This window comes from Monodelphis domestica, chromosome 4 (assembly GCF_027887165.1).
Source record: "Monodelphis domestica isolate mMonDom1 chromosome 4, mMonDom1.pri, whole genome shotgun sequence".
NCBI classification, from domain to species: Eukaryota; Metazoa; Chordata; class Mammalia; order Didelphimorphia; family Didelphidae; genus Monodelphis; species Monodelphis domestica.
In genome coordinates, this window is record NC_077230.1 from 234,285,260 (window position 1) to 234,312,794 (window position 27,535).

Sequence of the window (27,535 nt, forward strand, 5' to 3'; positions counted from 1 at the left end):
CCTTGAACCCTGAGCTCCACATGTCCTTCTGGGTTCGCCTTATCTCCCTGCCTTAGCCCAGCCCCTTCTGGGAGCATAAATAAGCACTTCTGAGGAGAGCCACAAGCCCTGACAGATCGCCTGGACCCAGCATTCAGGTAAGCTCTTCCACCCCCACCACGGCCATTTGGCTGGGCGAAGCTTGCCCAAGCTCTGAGGCTGGCTCACCTCGGAGGTCCGGGGTGCGGCGGGACCAGGGGACCCAGTGCAGGGAATGTAGGGAAGGCTTCCTTGCCTGGCCCACCGTCCTGCTCCTCTCTCCACAGGTCCCCGGCAGAAGTCCTCAGGATGAGAGCCGCCGTCCTCCTCTTCTCCCTGCTCCTCGCCACAGGTAGCTGCCGACCCAGAGCCCTGCTCCCGCCCCGGCCCCCTCCTGCCCCCTCACCCTTTATCGGGAACCCTCTAGATGGGATCGGGATATCCAGGACCAAATGAGGCCTCACCGCCCCCCCCCCCCCCGGACAAGGGTCCCGGGACCAGGGGCCGGACTGAGGTGGCCCCGTCTTCCTCTCCTCCAGGGAGCCAGGCCAGACATTTCTGGCAGAGCGATGAGCCCAAGTCCCCTCTGGAGCAAGTGAAGGATGTCCTAACTGTCTACATGAATACCGTCAAGGACACCGGCAAGGACTACATGACTCAGTTTGAAACCTCCACCATGGGCCAAGAGTAAGTGGGAGCAAGAGCTGACCTGACACAGGCCTGGGCGGCCCTTGGGGCTAAGGGTCCTCCGGGGTGAAGCGCAGGCCCCGTGGAGCCTGGACACCAGAGGGGCCTTGCCTCTCCAAGTTGGGGTGTCTGGGGGTGCCAGCCAGGGAAGCTGGTGGGCCCAGCATCAGCCGGGGGCGCTCTGCCTCTTGATTTGGCCTGGCCTGGCCTGGCCAATGTGGGCAGATTGCCTTCAAGGCTTATCCAAAGACTGGCAGGGGTACGTCGGCTGAGCTAGGCCACTCTGCCCATCTACGCCATCTTCTCTGCCCAGAAGCACACCGTACAGACTGCCCAGGGGGTCACCTAACCCTTCCCTTTCTTCCCAATCCCTGTTCCTTTTGGAGGAAGCAATTTCATTCCATTTGATTGGCAAACTTCTATTTATTAAGCACCTAGAAAGTTCCAGGCAAGGAACTACCTCTGGGAACACAAAGACAAAACCCAAAATAGTCCCTCCCCTCAAGGACCGTACTCAGACAAGTAAATATATGGTATCTGCAACCTATAGAGTAGAGAGAGTAGTCTGGGGGTCTGAGGAATTGGCACCTGCAGAAATCGGGACTGGTCTCTTGGAGGAGGCACCCCAGCAGAGCCTTGAAGGAAGCCAGACAAAGGAGGAAGGCATTGTCTGTGAGGGGGGACAGCCTGGGGGGGGGACACATCCGGGGCCTGTTTGTCTGGATTGTGGAATTTGGGAAAGGAAAATTGTGTGAAAAAAATTTCAGTTCAAAAAGTTAGTGTTAGCTTGTCAAGTGACTAGAGATTTACATTTCATCTCAGAAGTAATTAGGAGTCCCAGATACTTTTCAAGCAAGGGAGTGACAGGGACAGACTTGGGCATTATGACTGATAGCTGATGATAATAATAATGATAGCTAACATTTATATAGCGCTTACTATGTGCAAGACACTGTGCGGAGATACAACAATTACTTCCTTTGATCCTTACAACAGCCCTGGGAGGTAGGGGTTGCTATGATCCCTATTCTACAAGTAGAGAAACTGAGGCAAAGGGACTTCCCTGGGGTCCTACAACTGGTATGATAGCCCCCCTTCCCTCCTCTCCTCTCTGCAGCCTGAAGATAACAGAAACAATGACTTCCCTGAAAGCAGCCTTGGACGCTTTCTATGAGGAGATTAACCCTACCTTCGAGGAAATCAAGGAAACCATCATCAAGGAAACCTCGGACCTCCGCCAAGAGATGACCAAGGGCTTGGAAGCAGTCAAGAAGAGTATCGATCCCCACCTGGAGGAGTTTCAGAAGAAGTGGGCCGCAGATGTAGAAAATTTCCGCCAGAGGGTAGGCCCACTGACCCAGGATCTGAAGGACAGCACCAAGCAGAAGTTCGATGAGCTGCACCAGAAGCTGAGCCCCATTGGCAAGGAGATTCGGGATCGGGCCCAGGGCCACATAGAAACCGTTCAGGAATTTGTGAAGCCCTACCACGAGCAGATCAAGACCAGCGTGAGCCAGAAGATTCAGGAGCTCCGGGAGAAAGGCTTGCCCTCTCCCGCTGACTATCAAACCAAGATAACCGAGCAGCTCAAAGCCTTGAAGGAAAAATTCTCCCCCATCCTGGAGGACCTCAAAACAAGTGCTGACCCTATTTCCCAGAAAGCCAAAGCCGATATTCTGAACTTCCTGGAGGAAGCCCGGAAGTCCTTGAGCAGCTCATAAGGATGCCACTCTCTGCCTTCCCTCAACATGGCCTCAGTGACCAGCTCCAATCCAAATTACTCCCCCTTTTGAAGCTGTGGCTCACAGCTGGATAGGGAGCCAGAGCCAAAAATCAAATAAGGGTTCCCGTGCAGGCTGTTACTAACCCCCACTTTCTACTCTTGCCATCAGTGCTGCACATGCGCTCCCCCCACTCCCCCCAGCTATATTCCTCTCTCTCCTTTGTTTCCCGTATTTCTGGGAATTCAGGGGAGTGATGGATTTGGAGAGGAGCCCATGGAGACAAGGTGTCCCTAGGTGGGGGCATGTAGATGTAGGGGCGAGAGGGAGAAGGGAGTGACCATCACTCCTGGCTCTTCAGTTCCCTTTCCTCCCCTTCCCAGGCTTGGTTCGTTTGGGGGGGTTTTCTTGATTTTTCGGAATAAAAGTGTCTAAGTTATCAAGCAATGCCTGTGCCTTTACTGACGAGGTTACAACTGTTCAGTTTCTTCCTGGAGGGAGCAGTGCTGGGGAGGAGCTGTGGGATGGGCCCTCAGTACAAGTGGGTTCTCTTCTTGTCTCACCTGAGGAGTGGGGGTCAAGGTAGGATGCAGATATTCTTTGTGCCTGTGGCCTTCAGGATTCAGAGCCTGCTGAAGACTTACTCTGTGGGTCTGCCAGCACTCAAGCACTCTGGCTCTTGGCAGTGAACAGCCACTGATGGACGGACCAGTGGGAGGCCCCCTGGGATAGGCAATGGGGGCCACACAAGAAGCAGGGGAAATAGTCTTTGATAGATAAGACTTTACAGTGGATGCAAAAAGCCAAGACATGGGTATATAAAATGATTAGAGAAGGCTACAAGACAAAATTTATAATCAGAGGCTAAGTCAACACAGATTATAGTATAGCAGGAAGAGCCCTAAACTTTATATAATATCTATAGCTACCTATTCACTCATCCATCTGTCCATCTGTCCATTTATCCATCTATTCATCTATCTGTCTGTCTGTCTATCTGTCTGTCTGTCCATCCATCCATCCATCTATCTACCTACCTACCTATGATCATCTTGGTCCTAAGAGGTGATCTGAATTCAACTGTCTTGTTTGACACATGAGAAAATTGAGCCTCACAGAGGTTCAAGTGACTGACCTAAGATCACACAGGTAGTTTGTAGAAAAGCTAGCGTTTGAATCTAAGTCTTTCAACTCCAAGCCTGGAATTCTTTCTACTCTGGTATGATATACTTGGTGATGATGGCTAATAATTCTTCCATGTCTAAGGTTCTTTGAGGTTTATTGATGTATCCAAACATTGTAATGTAGGAATCATAGTGGTTAAAGCATCAGGCCTGTGGTAAGGATGTCCTGGGTTTAAATCTGGCCTCTGACACTTTCTAGCTATGTAACCCTGGGCAAGCCACTTAACCCCAATTGCTTAGCCCTTGACAGTTTTCTGCCTTGGAAATGATACTAACACAGAAGGAATGGTTTTGTTTTTTTTTAAGGGAGTAATGTAAAGAAGAAAGCCCCTATAAGAACTGGCCAAGGGGCAGCAGGGTAGCACAACGGATTGAGAGCCAGGCCTAGAGATGGGAGGTCCTGGGTTCAAATCCAGCCTCAGACATTTCCTAGCTGTGTGACCCTGGGCAAGTCACTTAACCCCCATTGCCTAGCCCTTACCACTCTTCTGCCTTAGGACCAATACACAGTGTTGAGTTGAAGATGGAAAAGAAGGATTTTTAAAAAGGGTTTTTAAAAAACAACAACAAAAAGCTGGCTAACTTAGACAGAAGTAGAAAGGTCAGGGCTCAGAATGTTACAGCTGGAAAGAACTATAAAGATAATTTAGTCTAAATCGTGTCTTTTAAAGATGAGGGAATTGGGGGGCAGCTGGGTAGCTCAGTGGATTGAGAGCTAGCCCTAGAGATGGGAGGTCCTAGGTTCAAATCTGGCCTCAGACACTTCCCAGCTGTGTGACCCTGGGCAAGTCACTTGACCCCCATAGTCTAGCCCTTACCACTCTTCTGCCTTGGAGCCAATACACAGTATTGATTCCAAGACGGAAGGTAAGGGTTTAAAAAAAAAGATGAGGGAATTGAAGGCCAGGAAGGGGAAATAATTTACCAAAAGGTCCACAGAACTGGGACTAGAACCCTAGATTTTGGACTCCTTAGTACCCCAAGCTAAGAAAGTGGGGCCCTATTTATTTTGTCACCTTCCAGTCCCCCATCACTGAGCCCGAAGGACAATTTGTCTAGCCAGCCCCATCCCCTTCAAGGGAGTGCCAATTCCTCTTTCCTTGGGATTAGAAGTTCTCCACCCCAGCCCTCCCCATGCCCCAAATGAAAGTCCCCTGGTGGTATACATGACACCGTAAATGTTTCTTATCCAGCTTTATTTCAAGGGCAGTGCTTGACTGGGGGCACATGCTTTCCTAACACATCATAAAAGAGACGACAGGAGAATCCGGGGAGGCAGGGAGAAGGCCTATCAAAATGATAGAAATGAGTCTTCAAGCTACGTCTACTGGAGGAACATCTGCCACTGGCTCTTCAGCCTTCTCCCATAGGCCAGAGAATTTGCCTGTCCACGTACTCCAGTAATCATGCAGGGAAGAGATGCCGTCAGTCACCCAGTCCCTAAGGGGTTAAACAGAAAAGGGAAAACCTTTGGGGATGGGGCCAACTGGGGGGGGATCCACCTTGGGACTGTGCACCTTGGCTCTCCCCCTATCCTTCTTTCAGACCTATCTATCATTCCTCAACAGTTTCCCCATAGACTATGGCTGTGTCGTGGTTAGAAATATCTAGAAGGGTAAGTAGTGGTGAAATGGGAGGCGGGATCTGCGGTTGTGTCTCATCCAATTCTCTAGTCTTCCTGTGATTGCCTCTCGATCATCCCCAACCCAAAGACTTGGACTTCTAGACTCTAGGAGTTAAAAGGAGATTATGGTGGAGCAGACCGAGCTAAGGGAAAGGGGCTGGAAGGTCTCCAGGGGGTGGGAAGGGGAGGAGCTCAGAGAAACGTGGATTAAAACTCAAGGAGGGCTGCCATTTTTCCTTGTTGACTCAGGTTCCCCTACGGTGGCAAGGGCTGAGGAAAACAAAGGGGAAAGGAAGGGATGAGTTTTTGCTTAAATGGCAATTCCTTAGAGAAATAACGAACTAACTAGCTATGTGACTTTGAACAGTCGTTTGCTGGGCATCTGTAAAATGGGTGGATGGGCCTCTAAGGTGCCTTCTAGTTCTCATGTTCTTTGACAGATGCCATTCTATGTGGCATGTGTGTGTGCATGTACCTGAGTGTCTATATGTGCAGTGAGGGTATGTAGGGAGTTTAAAGTCAATAGTTGAAGGATTTTTATTCTTAAGTGGCTCCTAAGTAGTAAGAACTGGGAAGGTTTCCCAAGGGTCCTAGAAAGAAAGAAAGAAAAGGCAAGTAGAAGAGGGGCATCGAGATGGCAGATGAAGACAAAAGAACAAAAAACCAGGATAAGGGGTAGAGGACCAGGAAAAAGAGATGAGGTCCTTCATGAATTTGTGTTTTTTTTCCAGTGTGTGTGCTTTATGTGTCTTTTGTCACAGCAGGAGCAGTATGGAAATACAAATGGCATGAAAGCCCTCATCTAACCTATGTCAGCCTATTTACCACCTCAGGGAGGGATGGAGGAGGGAGAAAATCTGAATCCTAAAATGTCAGAAAACAGTTGTCAAAAGTTGCTTCTATAATTGGTAAAAAGAAAAAAGAAAAAATGATTTCTACATGTAACTGAAAAAAATCAATCAATCAATCAAGTTTTGGTTTTTTTTTTTAAATAGAAAGATGAGGACAAAGAGAGAGGGAGAATGGGTTTTCCTGCCCAAATTAGCAACAACATTTAAAGATATGCACTGCCCCCCCCCAATTATTTCCATGATCTGGGATCTTGCTTAATAATGACCTAGATTCTGTTCCATGCTTCTGAGAAGAGAGAACTAAAGTGAGAAAGGAGGAAAGGCAGAAAAGGAGGAAGAGAGCTGGAGGAGAGAAGCCAGGAATGGGGGAAGATAGAGAGGGAAAGAAAGATTAGGGAGAAATGGAATGAGGGAGAAGAAACAGAGGGGGAAAAAGGAGGTTAAGATACGAGGGATGGAGCCAGCTGGATAGCTCAGTGGATTGAGAGCCAGGCCTAGAGATGGGAGGTCCTGGGTTCAAATTTGACCTCAGACACTTCCCAGCTGTGTGACTCTGGGCAAGTCAATTAACCCTCATTGCCTAGCCCTTATTGCCCTTCTGCCTTGGAACCAATACACAGTATTGACTCTAAGACAAGGTAAGAATTTAAAATTAAAAAAAAAGATGTGAGGGAGGAACAATGGAAAGAAAAGAGAAAGAGAAAGGGATGGGAGAAAAAAGAGGGAAAGAGGCAGGGGATAGAGGAGAGTTATAGAGATGAAATAGACTGATGTTAAATGATGCAGAAAGGAGAAGAGGCAGATGTGGGGGAGAAGGAAAAAATGAGAAGGGAAGAAGGGAAGAGAAAGAAGGGATGGAAGAAAAGGGGGGAAAGAAAGGCAACTGAGATAAGAAGAGCAGGAGTTGGAAGTGTGTGAGAGCTGAGGAAGCCTGGGCATACTTGGCCTGCTTGGTCACATCATATTCCTGCACATTGTTCAAAGCCTCCTGGGCTTGTCGGGCTGCCTGCTGCATGTAGTCTTGGACCCGGTTCAAGAGTGTTTCCTCTGTCACCTGGGTATCTGCATGGAAGGAAACAGGAGAGGAGGTGCCATCAGTCTGGAAATCAGGCTATGAGAGAGAAAGAGACCTCCCCTTGGGCTGGCATCCCCAAGATAGATAGAAACAGGGTGCTGAGAATCAGTCCTCCTGGACATTTTCTCTGCTGTTCTCTAGCTCTTTCAGGGCATCTCATGGAAACCAGGGTAGAGAGGACCCTCAGGATAGTTCTGGCTGGAACCAGGGACTAAGACAGGAGTAAGACACAGGCAGGAGGCTCTCCTTGGGGAGAGGGCCTGTTTTCCCCAGATAAACCTGATCCTCAGAGCCATACCTAGAGTGAAGCCGCTGTGTGCTAGGGTATGGAATTTGAAGGACATTGACACTCCCCTAGGAACAACAGAGTTTAGCAAGTACTCAGTAAGGATAGTTCATTAAAATGCTGAGGCTATCTTTATCCTGGCCCCCCCATTTCCTGCTGTCCCCCAGAAGTGGCCTCTCACTGTTGTCCTAGGACAATAGTGTCCCACTGCCACAATGGGACTGTGTCTCCTTTGTCCTCTGCTGTGGTACCTGCCTTGGCTGCAAAAGTCTCTAGTTACAGCTTGTTGAGTGAGCATCATTTATCTTGAAATGAGTTGAGATAGGTCCAAGAAAAAAGGAATGATGCTCTGGCTTCTGACTCTGTCTCTGTCTCTGTCTCTGTCTCTGTCTCTGTCTCTGTCTCTGTCTCTGTCTCTCTCATCCTTCCTTCCTCCCTCCCTCTTTTCCAGAGTCCCACCCCCATGTCCCACCCCCACCCTTGAGCCACAGGGTCTTACTAGCATAGACCAGTAGGGTCAGGAACACAGCAACAAGGAAAACTCGGGGCTGCATGGTCTCTCTGTGTCTGAGAAAAAATGGCCGAGATGAGTGGAGACCCCAAATTCTGTGTGTTCCTTTCACCTCCCTACATTAAAAGTTCCCCTTTCCAACCCAGGCAAACCCTGGTCTCTGTCTGGAAAGACTAATGCAGGATCAAAAGTCAAAAAGTACAGAAGAGGCCAGGACCTAGGCACCCTGACTCCTGGTATGCCAATTCCCAAAGTGGATGGGATAATGATCGTTTGCTACAAAGAATATATACTTGTGAGGCAGCTAGGCGACTCAGTGGATGAAGAGCTAGATCCAGAAGGTCCTGGGTTCAAATTTGACCTCAGATGCTACTACCCAGCTGTGTGATCCTGGGCAAGTCATTTAAGCCCCATTACATAGCCCTTACCACTCTTCTGTCTTGGAACTAGTATATGGTGGTGATTCTATGGCAGAAAGTAAGGGTTTACTTTAAAAAGAATATATATTTGCTCCGATATATTAAGGATTAGGGATACTGTGCAGCAGAGGGAACAGGGAAACTTGGGGTTCCATGCTGTGCTCTCCCTATAAGCATTCCCCTCCCTTCTTACCCCATAACCCCAAAAGGGACTTAGAGCTCAGAGTTTATGTATCTAGGCCCTGCCCTCCCAAAGTGGGTAAGTTTTTCCTCATCTCCTCTGCCCACCCCCCTCCATCCCTGGGAGCTTCACCTGGAAAGCTGCTTCCTGGGTCGAGCGGATTGGGGATCAGGAAGACCCACTGTGGCCTGTTTTATATTGTCCCCTGGGCATCGGGCACTGGAGGCCCAGGCAGCTGGGCAAAGGTCACCTGCTGACCTGTCCAGATAGGGTTAGAATAGCAGGCCACGCACCCACGCAGCTATGGGTGGAAGTTTCCAAAGTAAGCCAGCTAAATTAGGAAATCCCAAGTGAAACAAAGACAGACCCTCCCATCCCTGTGGCTCCTTATTGTCTGGGCTCAGAGCCAGTAGCATGGTGGAGCCTTTTAAGACCCCCTCCCGTGTCCTAGAACAACATCTCCTAAGGACAAGGGAAAAGAGCATCCTCCCTGAGCACAAGGTATGGTCAAGTTGCTGGCCAAACTTGCTGGGGATGGAGGGAGAGGTTGTTTGGGGTATCTCCCGAATATGGTCCCTAGAATTCTCAGCCTCAGAGGGAGCAAAGATGGTGGGAGGGACTGCCTTCAGTGACTGGTGTGGGTGCCAGCAGCTCTCAAGGGGAGGGCCTATCAGGCCAGAAGATTAGGAGCTGCTCCTTCCCTTCCTTTTCCTTCCATCTCACAAGGCTGGGACAGGAGACCAGTGAGTCCAGAGAGGAAACTTCAGGGCAAACAGAGCTCCAGCGCCAGGCCAGTCACCTCATATTCCTGTGGCTGAGGAGGAGAGAGATCTAGGCACACACTCACCTCTCCACCTTCCCCCCCATACACACACACTCTCATCAGCCCTCCTCCTCTCTGCTTTCTTGGAGTGGTACCTCTTGCCCAGAAGCCTTTACTAGCTGAATCCAAGGGAGATGGAGGCCAGCCTGATCGATGACCGAGTCCTTTGTCACCACCCCTATGTTCCCCCTTCCTCTTTGCCATTACAAACAATTGATCATTCTCACCTTGCCCTCTGGACTGAGCGATAAGGTACTTCCTGGCAGGAGTCTAACTCTTGGCAAAGGAAAATCCCAGACAAGCTGGAATGCACGATTCCAGATTCCTGCCCATTACTCCTCAGGGGACAGAAGAAGCTGGGGCCCCTGCACCTCCCCTCTGTGCCTCGGGCCCCTCATTCTTAGATTAGGAGTCTTGGAAACAACCTCAGAAAATATCTAGAGTTCCAGAACAATCTTGACTGAGCCAATCATTTTTATATTCCCTAATCAGGGTAGAGAGAAGTCAGGGCTTCCCTGGAGGCCAAGAGTGGTTCTGAAGAAGGCCTGGGCATCATCCTCCTCTTCCCCAATGTCTTGAGTGTCCTAGGCTGACCACTACAAGGGCCACAGGATACACAGTCCCTTCCCCAACCAAGACCAATAAGCCACGATTGATTTGCTCAACACTAAAAAAAAAAGGACAGAGAAAACAACTACCCCCATGGAGTCATTTCAGGAGGGCTTTTAAGCTTCCCTCCCCCTTAAAAATGTCCTTCCCCACACAAGCAGCTGCCTCAGTTCAACATTTAGACTCCCCCTCCTTTAGAGGGAGATTTTCCCCAGGCTGAAAATACTAATCCTCTAAGGAGGAATAACTGTTTAGGTGGTAGGCTGTGTGGCCTAGAGGAAGGAGCATTCCATCAGGCATCTGATGAGCTTTGTGATATAGGCAAGTCATGTAATCTCCCTTGGACTCAGTTTTCTCATCTGAAGAGACTAAACTATATAATAGTCTTTCCGATCCTGATCAGCTCTAAATCTATGGGTCCAAAGTATCATTACTTACTCATCCCTTGGGGCAAATGGGTCCATCTAATCCTTTCATGAGAATGTTTGGAAGAGGGGAGAAGAAAGGGCAAGAAGTCACCAGTGTATTATGGGGGGGGGGGGGGTTGATTTGTAACAGAGGGGTTTGGCCTTTCAGTATAGAGAGAGGGAAATAGAGAACCCCCCCTTCTTAAAAGCAGGGTTCAGGGGAGACAGCTGATGTTTTGGGTTGGCTCAGAGAGAGGAGAAGGGGTTTGAAGATTTTTCCCCTTCTGCCTTCCCTCCTTAGCTAAAGCTGCTCTCCCCAATTGACTCTTGTCCCTCTTGTACCCCCTCCACTACTCGAGGCCAAAGGGTCTCCCCTTGATCTGTTCACTCACACTTGTTCATAGGTTGGGGAACAAATAACTATTTTAATGTCCACTCAATCAGGATAATACAAAGGAATAACTGGCAGTAAAGAATGGGAAAGGGAAGTGGGGAAAGGGGTCCCTGCCTCTATCTAAACCCTTTCTCCTGCCTCCTCAAGTTTGGGGGGAACTCAGGCCTTGGCAGCTTGAGCCCCCCTGAGAGAAAGTCAGATTGACTCACTCCTGGGCAACAGGAGCTGAGGTAAAGTCTGCTCAGGTTTCTCTTCAGCAGGTCCCTTCAATTGGGAAGTGTTGGGGGAAAGATTTCTAGTCACCAATCAGGAAAAGTGGGTAGCCCTCAGGAGAAAGTCTTTTTTTTAACCCTCTCCCTTCAGCTTCTCAAGACAGAGAGCCCAACTCCTCCTCAAGATACCACTCTCCTGGGGCCCCTCCCCCATTGAGGTAATCAGTTTCACACACTCTTCAGCCTAGCACTTTTTCTTTAGTGCCAGCCTCTGTCACACCAGGGAGCTTTGGGAGTTTGGGGGAGTTGCTCTTGGGTAGCAAGGAGGTCAGTTGGGGATACCAAAGTCAGATGCCTACTTCTTTTTTTTTTAAACTCTTATCTTTCATCTTAGAATCAATACTGTGTATTGGTTCCAAGGCAGAAGAGTGGTAAGGGTAGGCAACGGGGATTAAGTGATGTGCTCAGAGTCACACAGTTAGGAAGTGTCTAAGGCCAGATTTGAACCCAGGACCTCCCATCTCTAGGTCTGACTCTCAATCCACTGAGCCACCCAGCTGCCTCCTATTTCATTTTTTTAACCCTTACTTTCCATTTTAGAATCAATACTAAATAACTACTCCAAGGCAGAAGAGCAATAAGGACTAGACAACTGGAGATAAGTGACTTGCCCAGGGTCCCACAGAGAACTGTCTCTAATCAAATTTTAATCCAGGACTTCCCTTCTCCAGATCTGGCTCTCTATCCACTTAGCCACCCAGCTACTCCTCTACTTCACAATTTTAAAGCTTCCAGGCTTTCTTCAAATCTTAGTTACCATCCCATGTTCTGTGAGAGGCCTTTCCTATTCCTTCAAATGTCAGTGCCTTCCCTTTGAGCCTACTTCTCATTTATTGTGTACATATATGCATTTCTTCTCCAACTTTAGAATGGGAGCTCCTGGAGGATGGCTGTTTTGGCTCTCTCTTTGGCACAGCACCTGGCACTCAGGAAGTGTATAATAAAGGCTTGTTGATTAATTGATTGACTGAAAGGAGGGTGAGGAATGACTTGATTGCTGAGACACCAGAACCTCACCTCACTGACTTGACCTTCTGGGAAATGTGAATGTAGTCATAATCAGAAACAAGGACAGGGACAAGAAAAGGGAGTAGGGCCATCAAAGTGGCTCAGTGGATAAAAGCCAGGCTTGGAGTTGGGAGGATCTAGGTTCAAATCTGGCTCCCAACAATTCCTAGCTGTGTGACCATGGGTCAACCACTTACCCTAATTGCCTAGCCCTTGCCACTCTTCCGTCTTGGATCTGATGATTCTAAGATGGAAGGCAAGAGTTTGAAAATAAAACAAAACAACAAACACACACACACACACACACACACACACACACACACACACACACACACACACAAAAGGGAGCTACCCCAAACCACAGCCCCATGAATTTAGCAACTCAAAGCACTTTCTGATGTCTGGTTTCATTTCTCCTTCCAAAAGACTGGGAAATCAGGGAATAAACTGGATCCTTCTCCCAGTGTTGCAGGGAAGGGGAAACAGAGGTTAGTTCATTTACCTTACCCACCGGCAAGGTGAATGGGATCTTGAAACCTAAGTCTCTGGGATTCCAGGCTATTTGCTAATATATCACACCAAAATCTATCCTTATAAGGGAAAAGGAAAAAGCATTTATATAGCAGCCACTAAGTACCTGGCACTGTGATAGGTGATTTGACAAATATCATCTCATTTGATCCTTATGACAATCCTGGGAGGTAGTTGCTATTATGATCCTCCTTTTACAGTTTCATCAGTTGAGGGAACTGAGCCAAACAGAGATAGAGTGATTTTTACAGGAAGTTTCTGAATTGGATTTGACCCCAGATATTCTTGATTTTAGGCCCATCACTCTCTCCACTGTGTCAACAGCTTTCTGTCTCCCTTTGTCTCTCTCTGTCTCTGTTTTTCTGTCTCTCCCTCTTTCTCTTTCTGTCTCTGTCTTTCTATGTTTCTCTTCCCACCTACCCCCCATTTTTCTCTCTTTTTCTACCTCTTTCTCTCTGTTTTTCTCTCTTTCTCTGTCTCTGTTTTTCTCTCTGTGTCTCTGTCTCCTCTCCTGGCTTTCTCTCTTTCTTTGTCTCTGTCTTTCGATATCCTTGTCTCTCTCTTTGAAATGTCTTGGGGAAAGTTAGGTGTTCACATGGATAGAGTGCTCTAGCTTTGAGATCATGTATATCTGAGTACAAATCTTGCCCAAAATATTGCTAGCTGTGTGACCCTGGGCAAGTTTTTTTTTAACCCTTACTTTCTGCCTTATTAAATATTTGTTCAAAGGCAGAAGAGCAGTAAGGACTGGGCAATTGGGGTTAAGTGACTTTTCCAGGATCACATCACAAGGAAACGTCTGAGGCCAGATTTCCAGAGTAAGTTTCTTAGTCTCCATTTTCCCCATTTGTAAAAGAATAAACAAAAGTACCTACCTCCAGAGTCGAGGTATTAGATAAGACATTTGTAAAGTGTGCTGCAAAGTTTGAAGTGTTATATAAATGTTAGCTATTATTATTATTATTAGTGTGAGATCCTGGGCAAATCAATCTCAACCTCCATTGGGGATAATTAAGAGAGGCCTCTTCATAAGGTCAGTAAATCAGATGAGACTCTCTGAAAAGAACTATGCAAATTGTAAAGGGCTCTATAAATGTTAGCTACTATTATCAAGAACATCACCACAACCCTCATGATTGTGGTTCTGTTTTTCAAAGGACCTTCGCATTTATTAGATTCCCAAAGGCTCCGAGTTGGGAAGGAGCTCAGAAGTCAGCTACTGCAGTGCACACCTGAACAGGACCCCTCTTGACAACATTCTGTCAGATGACCAACCAGATTGAATTCAAATGGACTGGGCAATGGGGCCATAGGACAACTGAACTCAGGGGGAGGGAGGAGGTCTATATTCAGAGATTATTGTGATGTACAAACAAAAAGCACCAACTTAATTTTTTTTTCAAACCCTTACCTTCAGTGCTAGTAACAACTTTTAACAGCAGAAGGACAAGGGCTAGGAAAACTGGATTAAGTGACTTGCTCAGGGTCACATAGCTAGGAAATGTCTGAGGTCACATTTGAATCCAGGTCTGGCTCTCTATCCATTGAGCCACCTAGTTGCTTTAATTAACTTTAATTTTAAAGTGCCTGTCAAACCTTCTGCTTGAAGACCTCCAGGAATAGAGATCCCACCATCCCCTATAGCAGCCCATTCTGCTTATAGAGAAATCTCATACTTAAAAAGTTCTTCCAAGGCTAACTAAAGTCACCTCTTTGCCATTTCTACTACTGCTCCTAATTCTTTCCTCTTACAAGTCTAATTCTTCTTTCTTTTCCTTCCTTCCTTCCTTCCTTCCTTCCTTCCTTCCTTCCTTCCTTCCTTCCTTCCTTCCTTCCTTCCTTCCTTCCTTCCTTCCTTCCTTCCTTCCTTCCTTCCTTCCTTTCTTTCTTTCTCCTTCTTTCTTTCTTTCTTTCTTTCTTTCTCCTTCTTTCTTTCTCTTTCCTTCTTCCTCTCTCTCTCTCTTTCTCTCTTTCTTGACCTCCCATCTTACAATCAATACCATTTATTGGTTCAAGGCAGAATAGTCTAAAAACTTGACAACTGTAGTTAAGTGACTTGCCCAGGGTCACACAGCTAGAAAGTGTCTGGCCCGATGTGTCTAATCCCTCTTTCAAGTAAACCAAAACTCTCTTCAAATACTTTTATCTTGTCCTGCCCACATTTGTTCCTCTCCTGTAACCTTCATTCTGGAAAGTCCCTACACTCTCCAAGAATTCAGTGGAAGACATTCCCTGGTATTCACTTGTAGCCCATCTTTCCTATTCCCTAACTCTTGTTCCCTACTTACCAGAAGTGTTCCTAATGTTTGGTAGGTGGGAAGATCACTTGGGATGGGAAAATACACCAAGGTAGAGGATCCCTGCTCAGATACTGGTCGGGTTAGGAGACCTCTAAAACCAATTCTAACTCTCAGATTCTGGACAATGTACTTTATTCCTCCTATCCTCTCCACTACCCTGTTCTCTTTGCAGGTGTGTGCAGGACACCAATAGAGATAAGAATTCCTTTGTATTATAAAGATAAAGAATTAAGGTTATAACTGTATTCTCAGGGGGCAGTCAGTTGGATCAGTGGATTGAAAGCCAGGCCAAGAGGTCCTGGGTTCAAATGTTACCTCAAATACTTCCTAGCTGTGTGACTCTGGGCAAGTCACTTAACCCAATTTGCCTCACCCTTCCTGCCCTTCTGTCTTGAAACCAATACAGAACATTGATTTTAAGATAGAAGATAAAGTTTAAAAACAACAACAATAAAACTGGGTACTCAGCTTGGTCATCCTAACCCCCTCCAGAATCTGAGATTCTATCAAGATAGAGTATGATTTAATTTCCCAAAGAAGTCAGAACTGGCACTTAGATAGAGGAAAATCTTTTTATTAACCAAAACAAGAGAGGCAAGCAGGCAAACATTTATTATACATTTACTGTGTGCCAGGTACTGCATTAAGTTCTGGGGGTGCAAATACAAAACCAAAAAAAGAGTTCTTGCCCTTTTAGGGCTAACAGTCTGTTTTTAATGGAAGATCTTTAATTATTCTTTTTCTAGATTTTTTTAGTTTCATGTCCATCCAATTCATTGGTCTGCTTTTTCTCTGTTTTACTGATATAAACATTCAGAGATATAAATTTCCCCCTAAGAACAGCTTGGCTGCATCCCATCAATTTTGGTATATGGCCTCCTTGTTATTCATCTTAATGAAATTATTGATTGTTCCTATGATTTGTACTTGACCCATTCATTCTTTCAGAGAAGATTATTTACTTTCCAATTAATTCTTAGTCTTTCTGCTGCCCTTTGTTAAATGTGATTTTTATTGCATGATGGTCTGAGGATTTTACATTCTAATAAGAGAAGACATCCATAAAGGGGAACTGATCAAGTGGATGGAGTATTCAAGGGAGAAAAGAGGGGGGATACTTATGGGGTGGGGAACAGTGTCTGAGTCCAAAAAGTCAAGAAGCCCAGCTGGGAGGAGAGTGAAGCATGGCCTGGGCCCATTCCCATCATGGAGGTTCTGGAAGAAATTTCTCAGTGGAGAAGGAGGCTGGCATGGCAGAGGGACATTCTAGGTGAGGTACTGAGGGTAGTTCCCACGTGAGAAGGCAGTTGACTCATGGGATCACAGTCCAGAGAGTCAAGATTTTCTTAATTTACCATGATCCAAAGAGGCAACTCTTTTGTCTTCCTTTTGTTTGCCATCAGCCTCCCAATGGAAAACATATCTCTCCCTGGGGACTGGGTCAACAATAAAATTACTATTGTTCTACTTGGTAAACCAAAAACCCTGAACCTAAACTTTGTACCTTTGCTTAAGTCACTGCCTGAATTTCTTTATCTTTTGTTTTGTAATCACTAGAAAATAATTGGTAATTGTTTGAACCAGAATGTTTCTTGAATTAATGATTCTATAAGCCAGAACTTCTTTCTAAGCAGAATATTGGTATATTAATACATTGTGTTTCTGACAGATTTGGCTAAAACAAAGGCAGCAGAATGCTTTTATTTCATAGAAGCCAGAGATACAACTGGTAGGTGAGAAGTTACTTTCACCAGCTGGTATTAAAAGGGCTCATCCCCAGGGGCAGCTGAATGGATCAGTGGATAGAGAACCAAGTCTAGAGATCAGAAGTCCTGGGTTCAAATACAAACTCAGAAATTTCCTAGCTGTGTGACCCTGGGCAAGTCACTTAACCCCCATTGCCTAGCCCTTATCGCTCTTCTGCCTTGCAGCCAATACACAGTACTGATTCTAAGACAGGAGGTATTTAAATATATGTACATATTTAAATATATTAAATATTAAGTAAATAAAGTATATATGATTTATATATAAATGTAAATTAAATATTAAATGCCATATATATATATATAAATGTCTTCTGCACTCTGAGTCCTTATATAGCTTTGGAGGAAGAAGAGCATGGAGCTTGAAGACAAAAAAGAATACTTTTACTTCTTGACTATAAGTTGTTGTTGTTTTGTTTATCCTTAGTTTTCAAAGAGAACCAATAACATCATGTTGTGGGGTGGGTAGTGATGTCTTGACTTGTGTATGACTTGGGTTTAAATGAGTCAGAGTTACACAAAGTCCTCAGCCTCACTCTCTTCCAGGGTCACCAAAGTCCAGTGTTAAGACCAAAGTCAGGATGCCTGGCGTTGGCCCAGGATGCAGTGGTCATATCTGGGGTTCCTGATAGCTAAGACTGTCATCTTTAGAGGCAGCATTGCATTGGTTCTAGAACTCCAGATTTGTCATCTCATTTTTTAAAATTTAATTTTAAAATATTTTGAAATGTTTAATTAAATTTCATTAGAAATAAATTTTAGGGGGCAGCTGGGTGGCTCAGTAGATTGAGAGTCAGTCCTATAAACAGGAGGTCCTGGGTTCAAATGTGGACTCAGACACTTCCCAGCTGTGTGACCCTGGGCAAGTCACTTGAACCCCATTGCCTATCCCTTACCACTCGTCTGCCTTGGAGCCAATATAGAGTATTGACTCCAAGATGGAAGGTAAGGGTTTCTTTACAATAAATAAATAAATAAACAAATGAATGAATGAATGAATGGATAAATAAATAAATAAGTTTTAAAAGATTTTCCCATGGTTACATGATTCATGTTGTCTCTTGTCTCCTTCCCCTCTTCCCTCCCCCCTCCCTATGTTCACAAGCAACTCCACTGGGTTATACATATGTTATCACTCAATACCTATTTCCATATTATTCATACTTGTAACAGAGCCATCTTTTAAAACCAAAAGCCCAAATCTTATACCCATATAAACAAATGATAAATTGTGCTTTTCTTCTGTGTTTCAACTTCCACAGTAGAACTCCAGATTTGGATGCAGGAAGAATTCAAGTCTCAACTCAGCGATTTATCGGCTGTGCCACCTTGGGCATATCACTTAAACCTTCTCAGTCTCAGTTTCTTATCTGTAAAATGGGGATAATAATAGAATGGTCTCTCAGGGTTGTGGTAAGAATCAAATGAGATAATGCATGATATGTTAAGCACTTTGTAAACTTAGATGCATTGTAGAGGCATTGGCTATCATTATGATGACCTTTCACCGGAGGGGGAGGGTATCTACCAGAGCTATAGGGTGCTTCTGAGAAAGACCTCCTGTCTTTGCACCCACCCACCCCCTTCTCACTCTAGTGTAGTTCTGAGGTGTACATGTGTGCTCTGAGGCATGCAGACCCATATTTGCAGATAAGTGCGCAGTATGCAAGCATCTAGACCTATACATAAACATAGCTACATACCCAGAGTCCTTTGTTAACATACAAGTATTTAGGCAGCTCCCACAGACAAGAAGGTGGATCTATAGGCACGTATGCGATGAGGACATTACGCTGTCCATAGATCTAGATACACAAACATCTCCTGTGGGTAAGTCCAAGGGGCTGGAGTGTGTTTGCGTGTCTCCATTATGGCGCACCACCCACCTGCCTCTCAAGCGCAGGGCTTTGAATTTAGCTCTTGTTCTGGTACTTCCCTGTCCTCTACACATAGCCTGCAGCCCCCAGTATTCCCAGGTGGTCTCCCATCTGAGTGTTAACCAGGCCTGACCCTACTCAGCTTCTGGGTTCAGAGGAGGTTGGCCATGTTCCTGGTGACATGGGATCGGATGGAGACAACGTAAAGCAGGGAGACCCTTGTGGAGACTGAGCTCCCGCGACGTGCTTCCTTTGTTCATTGGCAGTTACAGGGAGGGTACAGGGTATTGGGGAAGGCCAGCACCTCTGGTGAGGACTGCTGAGCTCCTTTTCAGGGCTGCTCGTCCGTATCTGGTGTCTTCCTCCAGCCAGCTCTCACTGGTGGCTCCCAGAAGCTTGAGGGCGGCCACATCCCGATAGAACAGTCTCCACAGGCAGGCTAAGCCAACTTAAAGGGAACCAACAGGACTCAGACCGGTCAATGCGTGGGGGTGGGGGTGGGGTCTTCCCTGAGCATTTCAAGATTTCTCCCAGGATAGTGAGTGGATAAGAAGAATTTGTTCTAATGGCCCCGAAGGCGACTGAATCAGGCACTCTGTCATGCGCTGCATCCTGAGCCGTTGCAGTCGTCTTGAATTGTGTCTTGCCATTGCGCTTGGGTGACTCTGGAAGAGAGTGAGGCCAGTGACTTTGAACATCTCTGTCTCATTTAAATTCCGTCTATGTGAGTCAAAAGCCATCGCCACATCACCTTATATTTTACTGTTTCACTACATGGAGACGCTGGAGCAGGATCCTCCTGCACGGCGTGCCCGCGTCAAAGAAGGTGCTGTGCCCTGGGAGAAAATCGGAAACACCAGAGGAGCACATTAGGGACCTCCTCTTTACGGGTTCATAAGGGCCCGACTTGGAAGAGAGCCTTCTGAGCGCACGTGGCTCTAATCAGCCACAGCTGGATACTCAGTACTTTGACCCTAACATGGTGATGCCCTTTTAGTCCTATCTGAATAGGAAGGACAACCACTACCGTCACCCGCCACACACACATCATTTGGAGGGAGGTCAGTAGGGAATCCGGGACCCCCTTGGGCTCCGAAAAGCCAGGTACCAGAGGAACAAGGGGAGCCCAGAAGGGGTTTTTGTCCCTCCTGCCAATGTCTCATGAGCAGAAAGCCCACCCACTTCCTCTGAAAATTATAATAATCACTAGCATTTATACTTCTTGTTCATGTGTTGTCATTTTTTAGTCATGTTTGACTCTTTGTGACCTCATTGGGGTTTTCTTTTTTTTTTTTAACCCTTACCTTCTGTCTTGGAATCAATACTGTGTATTGGCTCCAAGGCAGAAGAGTGGTAAGGGCTAGGCCATGGGGGTCAAGTGACTTGCCCAGGGTCACACAGCTGGGAAGTGTCTGAGGTCAAATTTGAACCTAGGACCTCTCAATCCACTGAGCTACCCAGCTGCCCCTTCATTGGGATTTTCTTGACAGAGATACTAGAGTGGTTTGCCATTTCCTTCTCCAGCTCATTTTACAGAAAGGGAAACTGAGGCAATAAAGGTGTTAAGTGACTTGCCAGGATCACACAGCTACTAAGTATCTGAGGCCAGATTTGGACCCAGGAAGATATGTAATCTCTCTCTCTATTATAACTATAATATATATGACATATACATGTTATAAATATACTATACAACATATATTATACATATAATATATATAATATATACCTGACATATTATTTCATCCAATCTTTGAAAAAAAGCATGTAAAACAATCCCAAGGGACTCCTGATAAAAAATGCCAGGGGGCAGCTGGGTAGCTCAGTGGATTGAGAACCAGGCCTAGAGATGGGAGGTCCTGGGTTCAAATCTGGTCTCAGATACTTCCCAGCTGTGTGACCCTGGGCAAGTCATTTGACCCCCATTGTCTAGCCACTTACCACTTACCACTCTTCTTCTGCCTTGGACTCAATACACAATATTGATTCCAAGATGAAAGGAAAGGATTAAAAAAAAATGTTAGAAATCATTTCTACATGTCATTAGGGAGAAATTAAATAAAAAAAAAGATGTATGTGTCCATCTTTATATTTAAAAAAAGATAAAAGCATGTAGGGTAGGTGATATCATTATCATCCTCACTTTAAAATTAAGGAAAATGAAGTAGACAGATGTTAAGTAACTTACTAGAATAACTATTCAGTTAGTAAGTTACAGAAGCCAGCTTAGAATTCAGGTCTTCCTGATGCCAAGTCCAGTGCTCTATCCATTATATCAATCTGGTGTCTGAATAAATTCCCTCATTTAACATATAAGGAAACTGAGGCCTAGAGAAATAATTTGACCGAGGTCACACAGATACTATCAGAGGTAGGATTTGAACCTAGGTCCTTGGACTCCAAATTTTGTGTCCTTCCACCATTCCATGCTATTCTTTCAGTGGAGTCTAAGAGGTCCAAATCACAGAACCTTAAAGGTAGAAGAGACCTCAAGGCCATCTAGTCTAACCTGTTCCTTAACTACATACTGGACAAGATTTCATTTTATTTTCCCATGTACATCTCCAGGGAGGAGAAAGCCCCTTTCTCTAGAAGCAACTTTCCTAGAGTGAAGGAAGGCAGGAGATGGGGCTGGAAAGGGAGGAGCAAGATGGGAGCCTGCTGAGACTTCCTAGCGGGCTGTGTGCTGTTAGTCTTCTCCAGGGGAGGCACAGAGAATGAGGAAATTCTCCTTGGTGGCCTTGGGTAGCCTGTTTGGGAGGCTGGAGGAGCATGGGAAGTAAAATCTTTTTCTTTTCCCAAAGAAAAGACCATCCTGCCCCACTGCTGCCCTACTTCAGAGTGCTGACGCTGAGCAGCCTTTCTTTTCCTGATTCACCCGTGGATATTGTTCATCCTTCATTTTGAAGAAGACCAGTGACATCACAGGCAATCAATGTCTTGACTCACTCATGAATGGGATTTAAGTGAGGCCAAGTTGCACAGAGTCATCAGTCGTGCTCTCCCAGAGTCATCCAAGTCCAGTGGCAAGACAAAAGGCAGAACAACTGGTGGTGGCTTCCGATGCAGTGGATGACCGAGGCATCTTCCATGTCTGGCCAAGGTCTAAGCCCTCCCTAGTGCCTGCTTCTGCTGCCCTCAAGGCCATCGGGAGAACTCATTTTTATCCTCCCATTCTGCCAGGAGAAGTCTTCACTGGCTTGGGGGAGACACCCCCCTAACCCATCAATGGGTTTGAGGACTTATCCTCAACCTGGTTTAGCCCATCTGTGAAAATGATTTTACCGGAGTGTGGCTGCTGGGCGTGCTCCAGCTTCTTGGAGCCACAGGTGAGAGCTGGGTGACAGGTAGACACCAAAGGTAGACGAGCAGCCCTGAAAAGGGCTCAGCAAATCTCACACTGGAGGTGCTAGTCCTCCCTGAGCACCCTATGTGGGCCACACAAGGATTCGGAGGAGCTCCTCTTCTTTGTACTAATAGCAGGTTCAGGCAGGGCTTCCTCCTTAACTGGGAAGGGAGGGAAGGAGGGGAGATGAGAAACAGTGTGGAGAAGTGGATGGAGAACTGAGCTTAGGAAAAAAAGGCAGGAAGAACATCTACTAGTTGTGTGACTTGTCATACAGGTCACTCTTAACCTCTCTGGGCCTCAGTTTCCCCATTTGTAAAATGGGTTTAATAATAGCATCTCCATCAGACAGTTGTGACCATCCAGTTAGATAAAGTAAATAAAGTGCTTTATAGACTTTAAACACTATGAAACTGTCAGCGATGATGATGATTATATGGTGTCTATAGAGGCAGGAGGAAGTAATGTATAGAGAACTGGGCTCAAAGCCAGAAAGAACTGGATTCAAGTTCAAACTCTGACACACGCTGGCAGCATGGCTCTCTTGACCCCTTGAAGAAGGTGGAAGGGGGGTTGCTAGATAGCACAGTAGATAGAGAGCCAAGCCTGGAGATAGAAGGTCCTGGGTTCAAATCTGAATTCAGGTACTTCCTCTTTGCAATCCTGGGCAAGTCACTTAAGTCCTATTGCCAAGCTCTTGCCCTTCTACCTTAGAATTGTTAGTAGAACAGAAAGTAAGGATTGAAAAAAGAAAGAAAAGAGAAAGGGGGGAGGAGAGGCAACGTGGCGGGGTGGGAGAAGACAAAGCTGATATTTCCCTTTCCAAAGAGAAGCAGTCTAGCAGGGTATATCACCAGCTCTGTCCTAGACTGTCTGTGCTGAGGGATGGCTGGTGCATTTACAATTAACTCTTAATGATCCTCATCTCATCCTGCCTTACTTCCTGGTGCCTCCTTCTGGGCCCACTTTAATGAAAAGGTGTTTGCGACTCTATCCTTTTCCCCAGTCCTTCAAGTCAAACTCTACCTGGGCCAGGAGCCAGTCTTTCTGCCTGCTAATCCTGAGGGCTGATATGAGGTTGTTTACGGTCCCTACCCAATTCTAAAAGCTGAGAGATAGGCTGAGGGTCAGAGATCAGAGGGCGGAGGTGGGGTGCTTTGGGGGTCTTCTTTTTGTACACTCAAGGCTGAGGGAATGGACTTTGTCCTTGATACTCTTGGCCAGGCCCCACGGCTACCTAGGGTGGGGCTCTAATGATCCCTCTCCATAGAATTTAGGGGCTTCCTGAGGCTCTGAGTGTAACTCTCCTCCGCCCACCTTGTTCCTTCTATTCTTCCTTCTTGGACCTTTGGGAGGATAAGAGCTTATCCAGACGTCCCTCCAAACCACGGGATTGGTAGCTTCCACGTAGTGGGGTCACCAAAGTCCAAGCAGTTTCCCAGGAATGTGTCACCTTCCAGCGTGGAGCTCCCAGGCAGGGCAGGGGAGGGGATCCTGGAGTTAGGTATAAAGAGCTAGCTAGATCAGACTTGGGACAGACTGGAAGGCAGGACAGGTAAGTCCTCGGTCTGTGCCTCTGCTGGGATGTCCTCACTATCTCCTACCCCCTTGAACTTTGGCTGCTGGAATATTCCACGGGAGTTGAGGAAGGGACTCAGGAACCATGGAGCCTGGCATGACTGGAGGATGTGGGAGCTGGAGTCCTTAGAAGCTAGGAAGGAACCAAGGTGGAACATGCTCACCCCTTGTCTCTCTCCTCACAGGATCCCAGTGCTCTGGGACTCAGGCCAGCCTCATCGCAGGAGCCAAGATGTTTCTCAAAGCTGTGCTACTCTCTCTGGCCTTTGTGGCTATCGCCAGTAAGTGAATGCAGCCTCAGATGGAACCATGAGTTCTGGGTTGAGTGTGGAATGGAAAGAATGGAAAGGGAAGGCTGCTAAGACGACAAGGGAGGATTGGGAATCCTTTACCTCCATTTGATTGGAATGGGGCTACTATGGTTGCCAGGAATGTTGGAAGGGTTGTGAGAGGGGAAAAGTTGAGAACCAGGTACAGGCGCGATTATCCCTTCCACATGAGGGGTTTAAGGGGTACCACAATGCCCCCAAATCTGAAAAATCTGAGTAAACATTTTTGGCCTTCCCCTCATGGCAGAAAAGTCTAAAGTTTTACTTTTTCTTTAATGGAGTATTTATTACCTTATTGCAAATTTGGGGCTAAGTATTTGCTCATAGGCTGTATGTAGGACAAAGTTAACATTTGAAGCTTTTGTATGTTGTCTGCTGCTTTTCACGTTCTTTTTGCAAGCTTTAACTTATTTCTTATTTTAACTTTAAAAAGAAATTGTGTATATTGGTCGTATTAAAAGATAAAATATGTTGACATGCTATAATACTATACTTTTTTAAGCCTTTCTGAGTTTTCAAATTTTTTCCTGGATCCTCTGCTAATCTTCATGTGTTGTCTGTGGCTTCTGCAAAACTCCTCCCAAATTCCCATCTAATTTCTTATGGTGACCCACCACATATTGAAACTGTGATGGGGAAAGTCACCATGTGGAAGGGATAACTGTATTTCTGTTCCAGTGCCATGCTAATTTGGGCTATAGTCTCAATAGTAGGATCATTTATATTTGGTATATATGCAATTTACATGCTATTAATTATTCAATTGATGTTAAAATTAGGGAAATAAGGCTCTAATTTCTTCCCTGTCCAGGCTAATCTCTTCCCCCTTAAGCCCCTCCACCCCCTCCCTACATCAGAATGGACAAAGCTCTGCCCAGAAAAACAAGTGGTTAGGTTGGACTCCATTGAATTTAGCTAGGAATTGGTGCAAGGGTGGGCAGCCTCTTTCTGAACCTTGATGCCTAACTTCTGCCCTTCTTCTTCCTCCCTCAGGTGTCCAGGCTGAGACACAACCTGACCAGATATCCCAGATAGTATGGGATTATTTCAACAAACTGAGTGCCAATGCCAAGGATGCCATGGAACAGCTACAGAATTCTGAGTTGAACCAGCAGTTCAAGTATGAGAGGATAGCCTTATGGGGAGGGGGTGTGATGGGAAGAGGCTGGGGGCCTTCTTACAGGAAGCCATCCCAGAAGGCACATCACAATGGGTGTTGTTACTTGATGAGAGTCTGGATCTTTTCGTTTTGAGCAGATTCCTATCTGAGTTTTAAGGTTAAGGGATGTTAAAGGTCTCCTGAGCATAAATTTAGAGCTGAACCTCTTGGAATAAAGCTCCAAGAAAGCAACACCATGTTGCCCGAGCCACTAATACACTGTAGGCTTCTTTGTCCTCCTTCATCAGCCCCTCTAGCCCTCATACACATACATATCACCAGCCCCACACTTGAAACATTTCTAGTCTTGTAGGACTTGCTAGAGTTTGTACTCTGCTTGGGAGAACCAAGGGGTCACCCCAGACCCTAATAAGGGGCCAGTACACTTTAGTGAAGGATGTTTGGGTAATAGAATCTAGACTGTAATAGCAACCACCTTCTTTTTCTCTTTCCCCTGGGTAGTACCCTTTTGCAGGACAAGTTGGGGGAGGTTAGCACACGCACCAATGACCTGACGAAGAAGATACTGCCCTTTGCCATGGAATTACCCACCCGTTTGGTCCAGGACTCAGAAAGACTGAAGACTCAGATCCAGAGGGAGATGGAGGAGCTTCGAGTCCAGATACAGCCCTTTGCAGAACAGGTCAACCAGAAGATGACTGACAATGTTCAGACCCTGAAGAAGCACGTGGTGCCCTACACCAGTGAGCTCCAAACCCATCTCAGTGAGAATGTGGAGCAACTCCAACAGCAGCTGGCCCCCTTTGTTCAGCAGCTGGATGAAGCCATGAAGGAGAACTTGAAGAGCTTGCAGACTGACATAATCCCCCTTGCCAACCAGTTCAAGGACAAGGTCAACCAGCAAGTGGACAATATAAAGGGCCAGCTCATCCCTTATGCTGACCGGATCCAAGGCAAGATTGACGAGCACATAGAAGAGCTTCGCAAGACCCTCACGCCTTTTGCTACTGGTGCCCAGGACCAGCTCAACCGTCAACTTGAAAGTCTGGCTTTCCAGATGAAGAAGAATGTAGAACAGTTGAGGACCAAGATCTCTGAGAACACAGAAGACCTGAAGCAAAAACTGACACCCTTTGCTGAGGACATTCAGGGAAAGATTCCAGGAAATTCAGAGGAGCTGTACCAGTCCCTGACCAAGGTGAGAGGACAGATGAACCAGCACATTGAAGAGTTCCGCAGGAATATTGGGCCCCAAGGAGAGGCCTTCAACACAGCCTTGGTGCAACATCTAGAAGAGCTCAAGAAGAAACTAGGATCCCACTCTGGTGAAATAGAGGACCACCTGGGCCTCTTGGAGAAGGGCCTGAGGGACAAAGTTAATTCCTTCTTCAGTAGCCTCCAGGAGAGCCAGGAGGAGATGCCTGCTGATCCCAAGCCCTAGGTCTTCAAAGTCTGAGCAGTCTTTCTCAGCTCTCTGTACAGTACTATTGTCTCCTGGTTTGGACCCCAAATCAGAATTCTTTGTCCACCCACCAATTTGCCCAAACATCTCCAGGTGGTATGGAAAAGAGGTATTCATAGTCCTTGATAAATAAAACTGTTAAAAAAAAACAAAAAGAAAAAGAAAAACCCAAGTATGTGCATTGATCAGTTTTATTGAGTTCTTTTCATTCTCTTAAAATTCTTTGTAGAAAAACAACACCTAGCACTTAAGTAGTACTTTAAGATTTGCAGTGATTTATGACATATTAGAGCATGTTACAGTATATCTATATCTATATCTATCTATGAAGTCCTTTACAACATAGTATCATAGCATTTCTTTTAAGCTTTATAACAATCCTGAAAGGTTTTCTTTCTTTCTCTCTTTCTCTCTTTCTTTCTCTCTCTCTCTTTCTTTCTTTCTTTCTTTCTCTCTCTCTTGTTTTCTCTCTCTCTTTCTTTCTCTCTCTCTTTCTTTCTATCTTTCTCTTTTTTCTCTCTCTTTCTTTCTCTCTTTCTCTCTTTCTTTCTTTCTCTCTCTTTTTTCTCTCTCTCTCTTTCTTTCTCTCTCTCTCTCTCTCTTTCTTTCTTTCTTTCTCTCTCTCTTTTCTCTCTCTCTCTCTTTCTCTCTTTCTTTCTTTCTTTCTTTCTTTCTTTCTTTCTTTCTTTCTTTCTTTCAGAACTCATCTTTTTGTCTCCAGGTCCATAAAACTAACTCATTGCCTACATATATGGGATGGTTCTCTAAGGGAGCAGAGAGGGAGGGATACGTGAGAAGTTTAATATTATAAAAACAAAAGCTTTCAATAAAATTTTTATTTTAAATACAAAAAACAAAATCAACCAACCAAAGAATTATCCTATCAATGTCTCTAAGTCACGGGAGAGAAGGAAAGAGAAGACTAAGTGGTCCCTTAGTGTGAGGCACATTTAGGCAAAATAACTCTGTGTGTGTGTGTGTGTGTGTGTGTGTGTGTGTGTGTGTGTGTGTGAGAGAGAGAGAGAGAGAGAGAGAGAGAGAGAGAGAGAGAGAGAGAAGAGATCAAAGAGATATATGTTTACCTTAATTGAGGTGGTGGAGAAAGGACCCAGAAATTCTATTGTTCTCTCTTGTGGGTGTGTTTATCATTTTTCTC

At 45.8% G+C, this 27,535-nt stretch overlaps 3 protein-coding genes across 3 annotated transcripts; 2 read left to right on the forward strand and 1 right to left on the reverse strand.

Annotated features, from left to right (window-relative positions):
- Window positions 1-46: 46 nt before the first annotated feature.
- APOA1 (apolipoprotein A1) lies at window positions 47-2,873 on the forward strand. The gene is made up of 4 exons (XM_001380830.4): window positions 47-137; window positions 306-370; window positions 558-705; window positions 1,823-2,873. The coding sequence occupies exons 2-4, from the start codon at window positions 328-330 to the stop codon at window positions 2,424-2,426; spliced, it is 795 nt and encodes a 264-aa protein (XP_001380867.1). The 5' UTR covers window positions 47-137; window positions 306-327; the 3' UTR covers window positions 2,427-2,873.
- Window positions 2,874-4,789: 1,916 nt separating this feature from the next.
- Window positions 4,790-9,439, reverse strand: APOC3 (apolipoprotein C3). Its single transcript, XM_007494741.2, has 5 exons — window positions 9,405-9,439; window positions 8,690-8,815; window positions 7,946-8,013; window positions 7,027-7,147; window positions 4,790-5,050 (listed from the first exon to the last, which is right to left on the reverse strand). Exons 1-5 carry the CDS (start codon window positions 9,422-9,424, stop codon window positions 4,924-4,926), a joined length of 462 nt encoding a protein of 153 aa, XP_007494803.1. The 5' UTR covers window positions 9,425-9,439; the 3' UTR covers window positions 4,790-4,923.
- A 13,764-nt stretch (window positions 9,440-23,203) lies between these two features.
- Window positions 23,204-26,546, forward strand: APOA4 (apolipoprotein A4). Its single transcript, XM_001380837.5, has 4 exons — window positions 23,204-23,445; window positions 23,654-23,749; window positions 24,791-24,917; window positions 25,419-26,546. The coding sequence occupies exons 2-4, from the start codon at window positions 23,701-23,703 to the stop codon at window positions 26,356-26,358; spliced, it is 1,116 nt and encodes a 371-aa protein (XP_001380874.1). The 5' UTR covers window positions 23,204-23,445; window positions 23,654-23,700; the 3' UTR covers window positions 26,359-26,546.
- The last annotated feature ends 989 nt before the right edge of the window (window positions 26,547-27,535 follow it).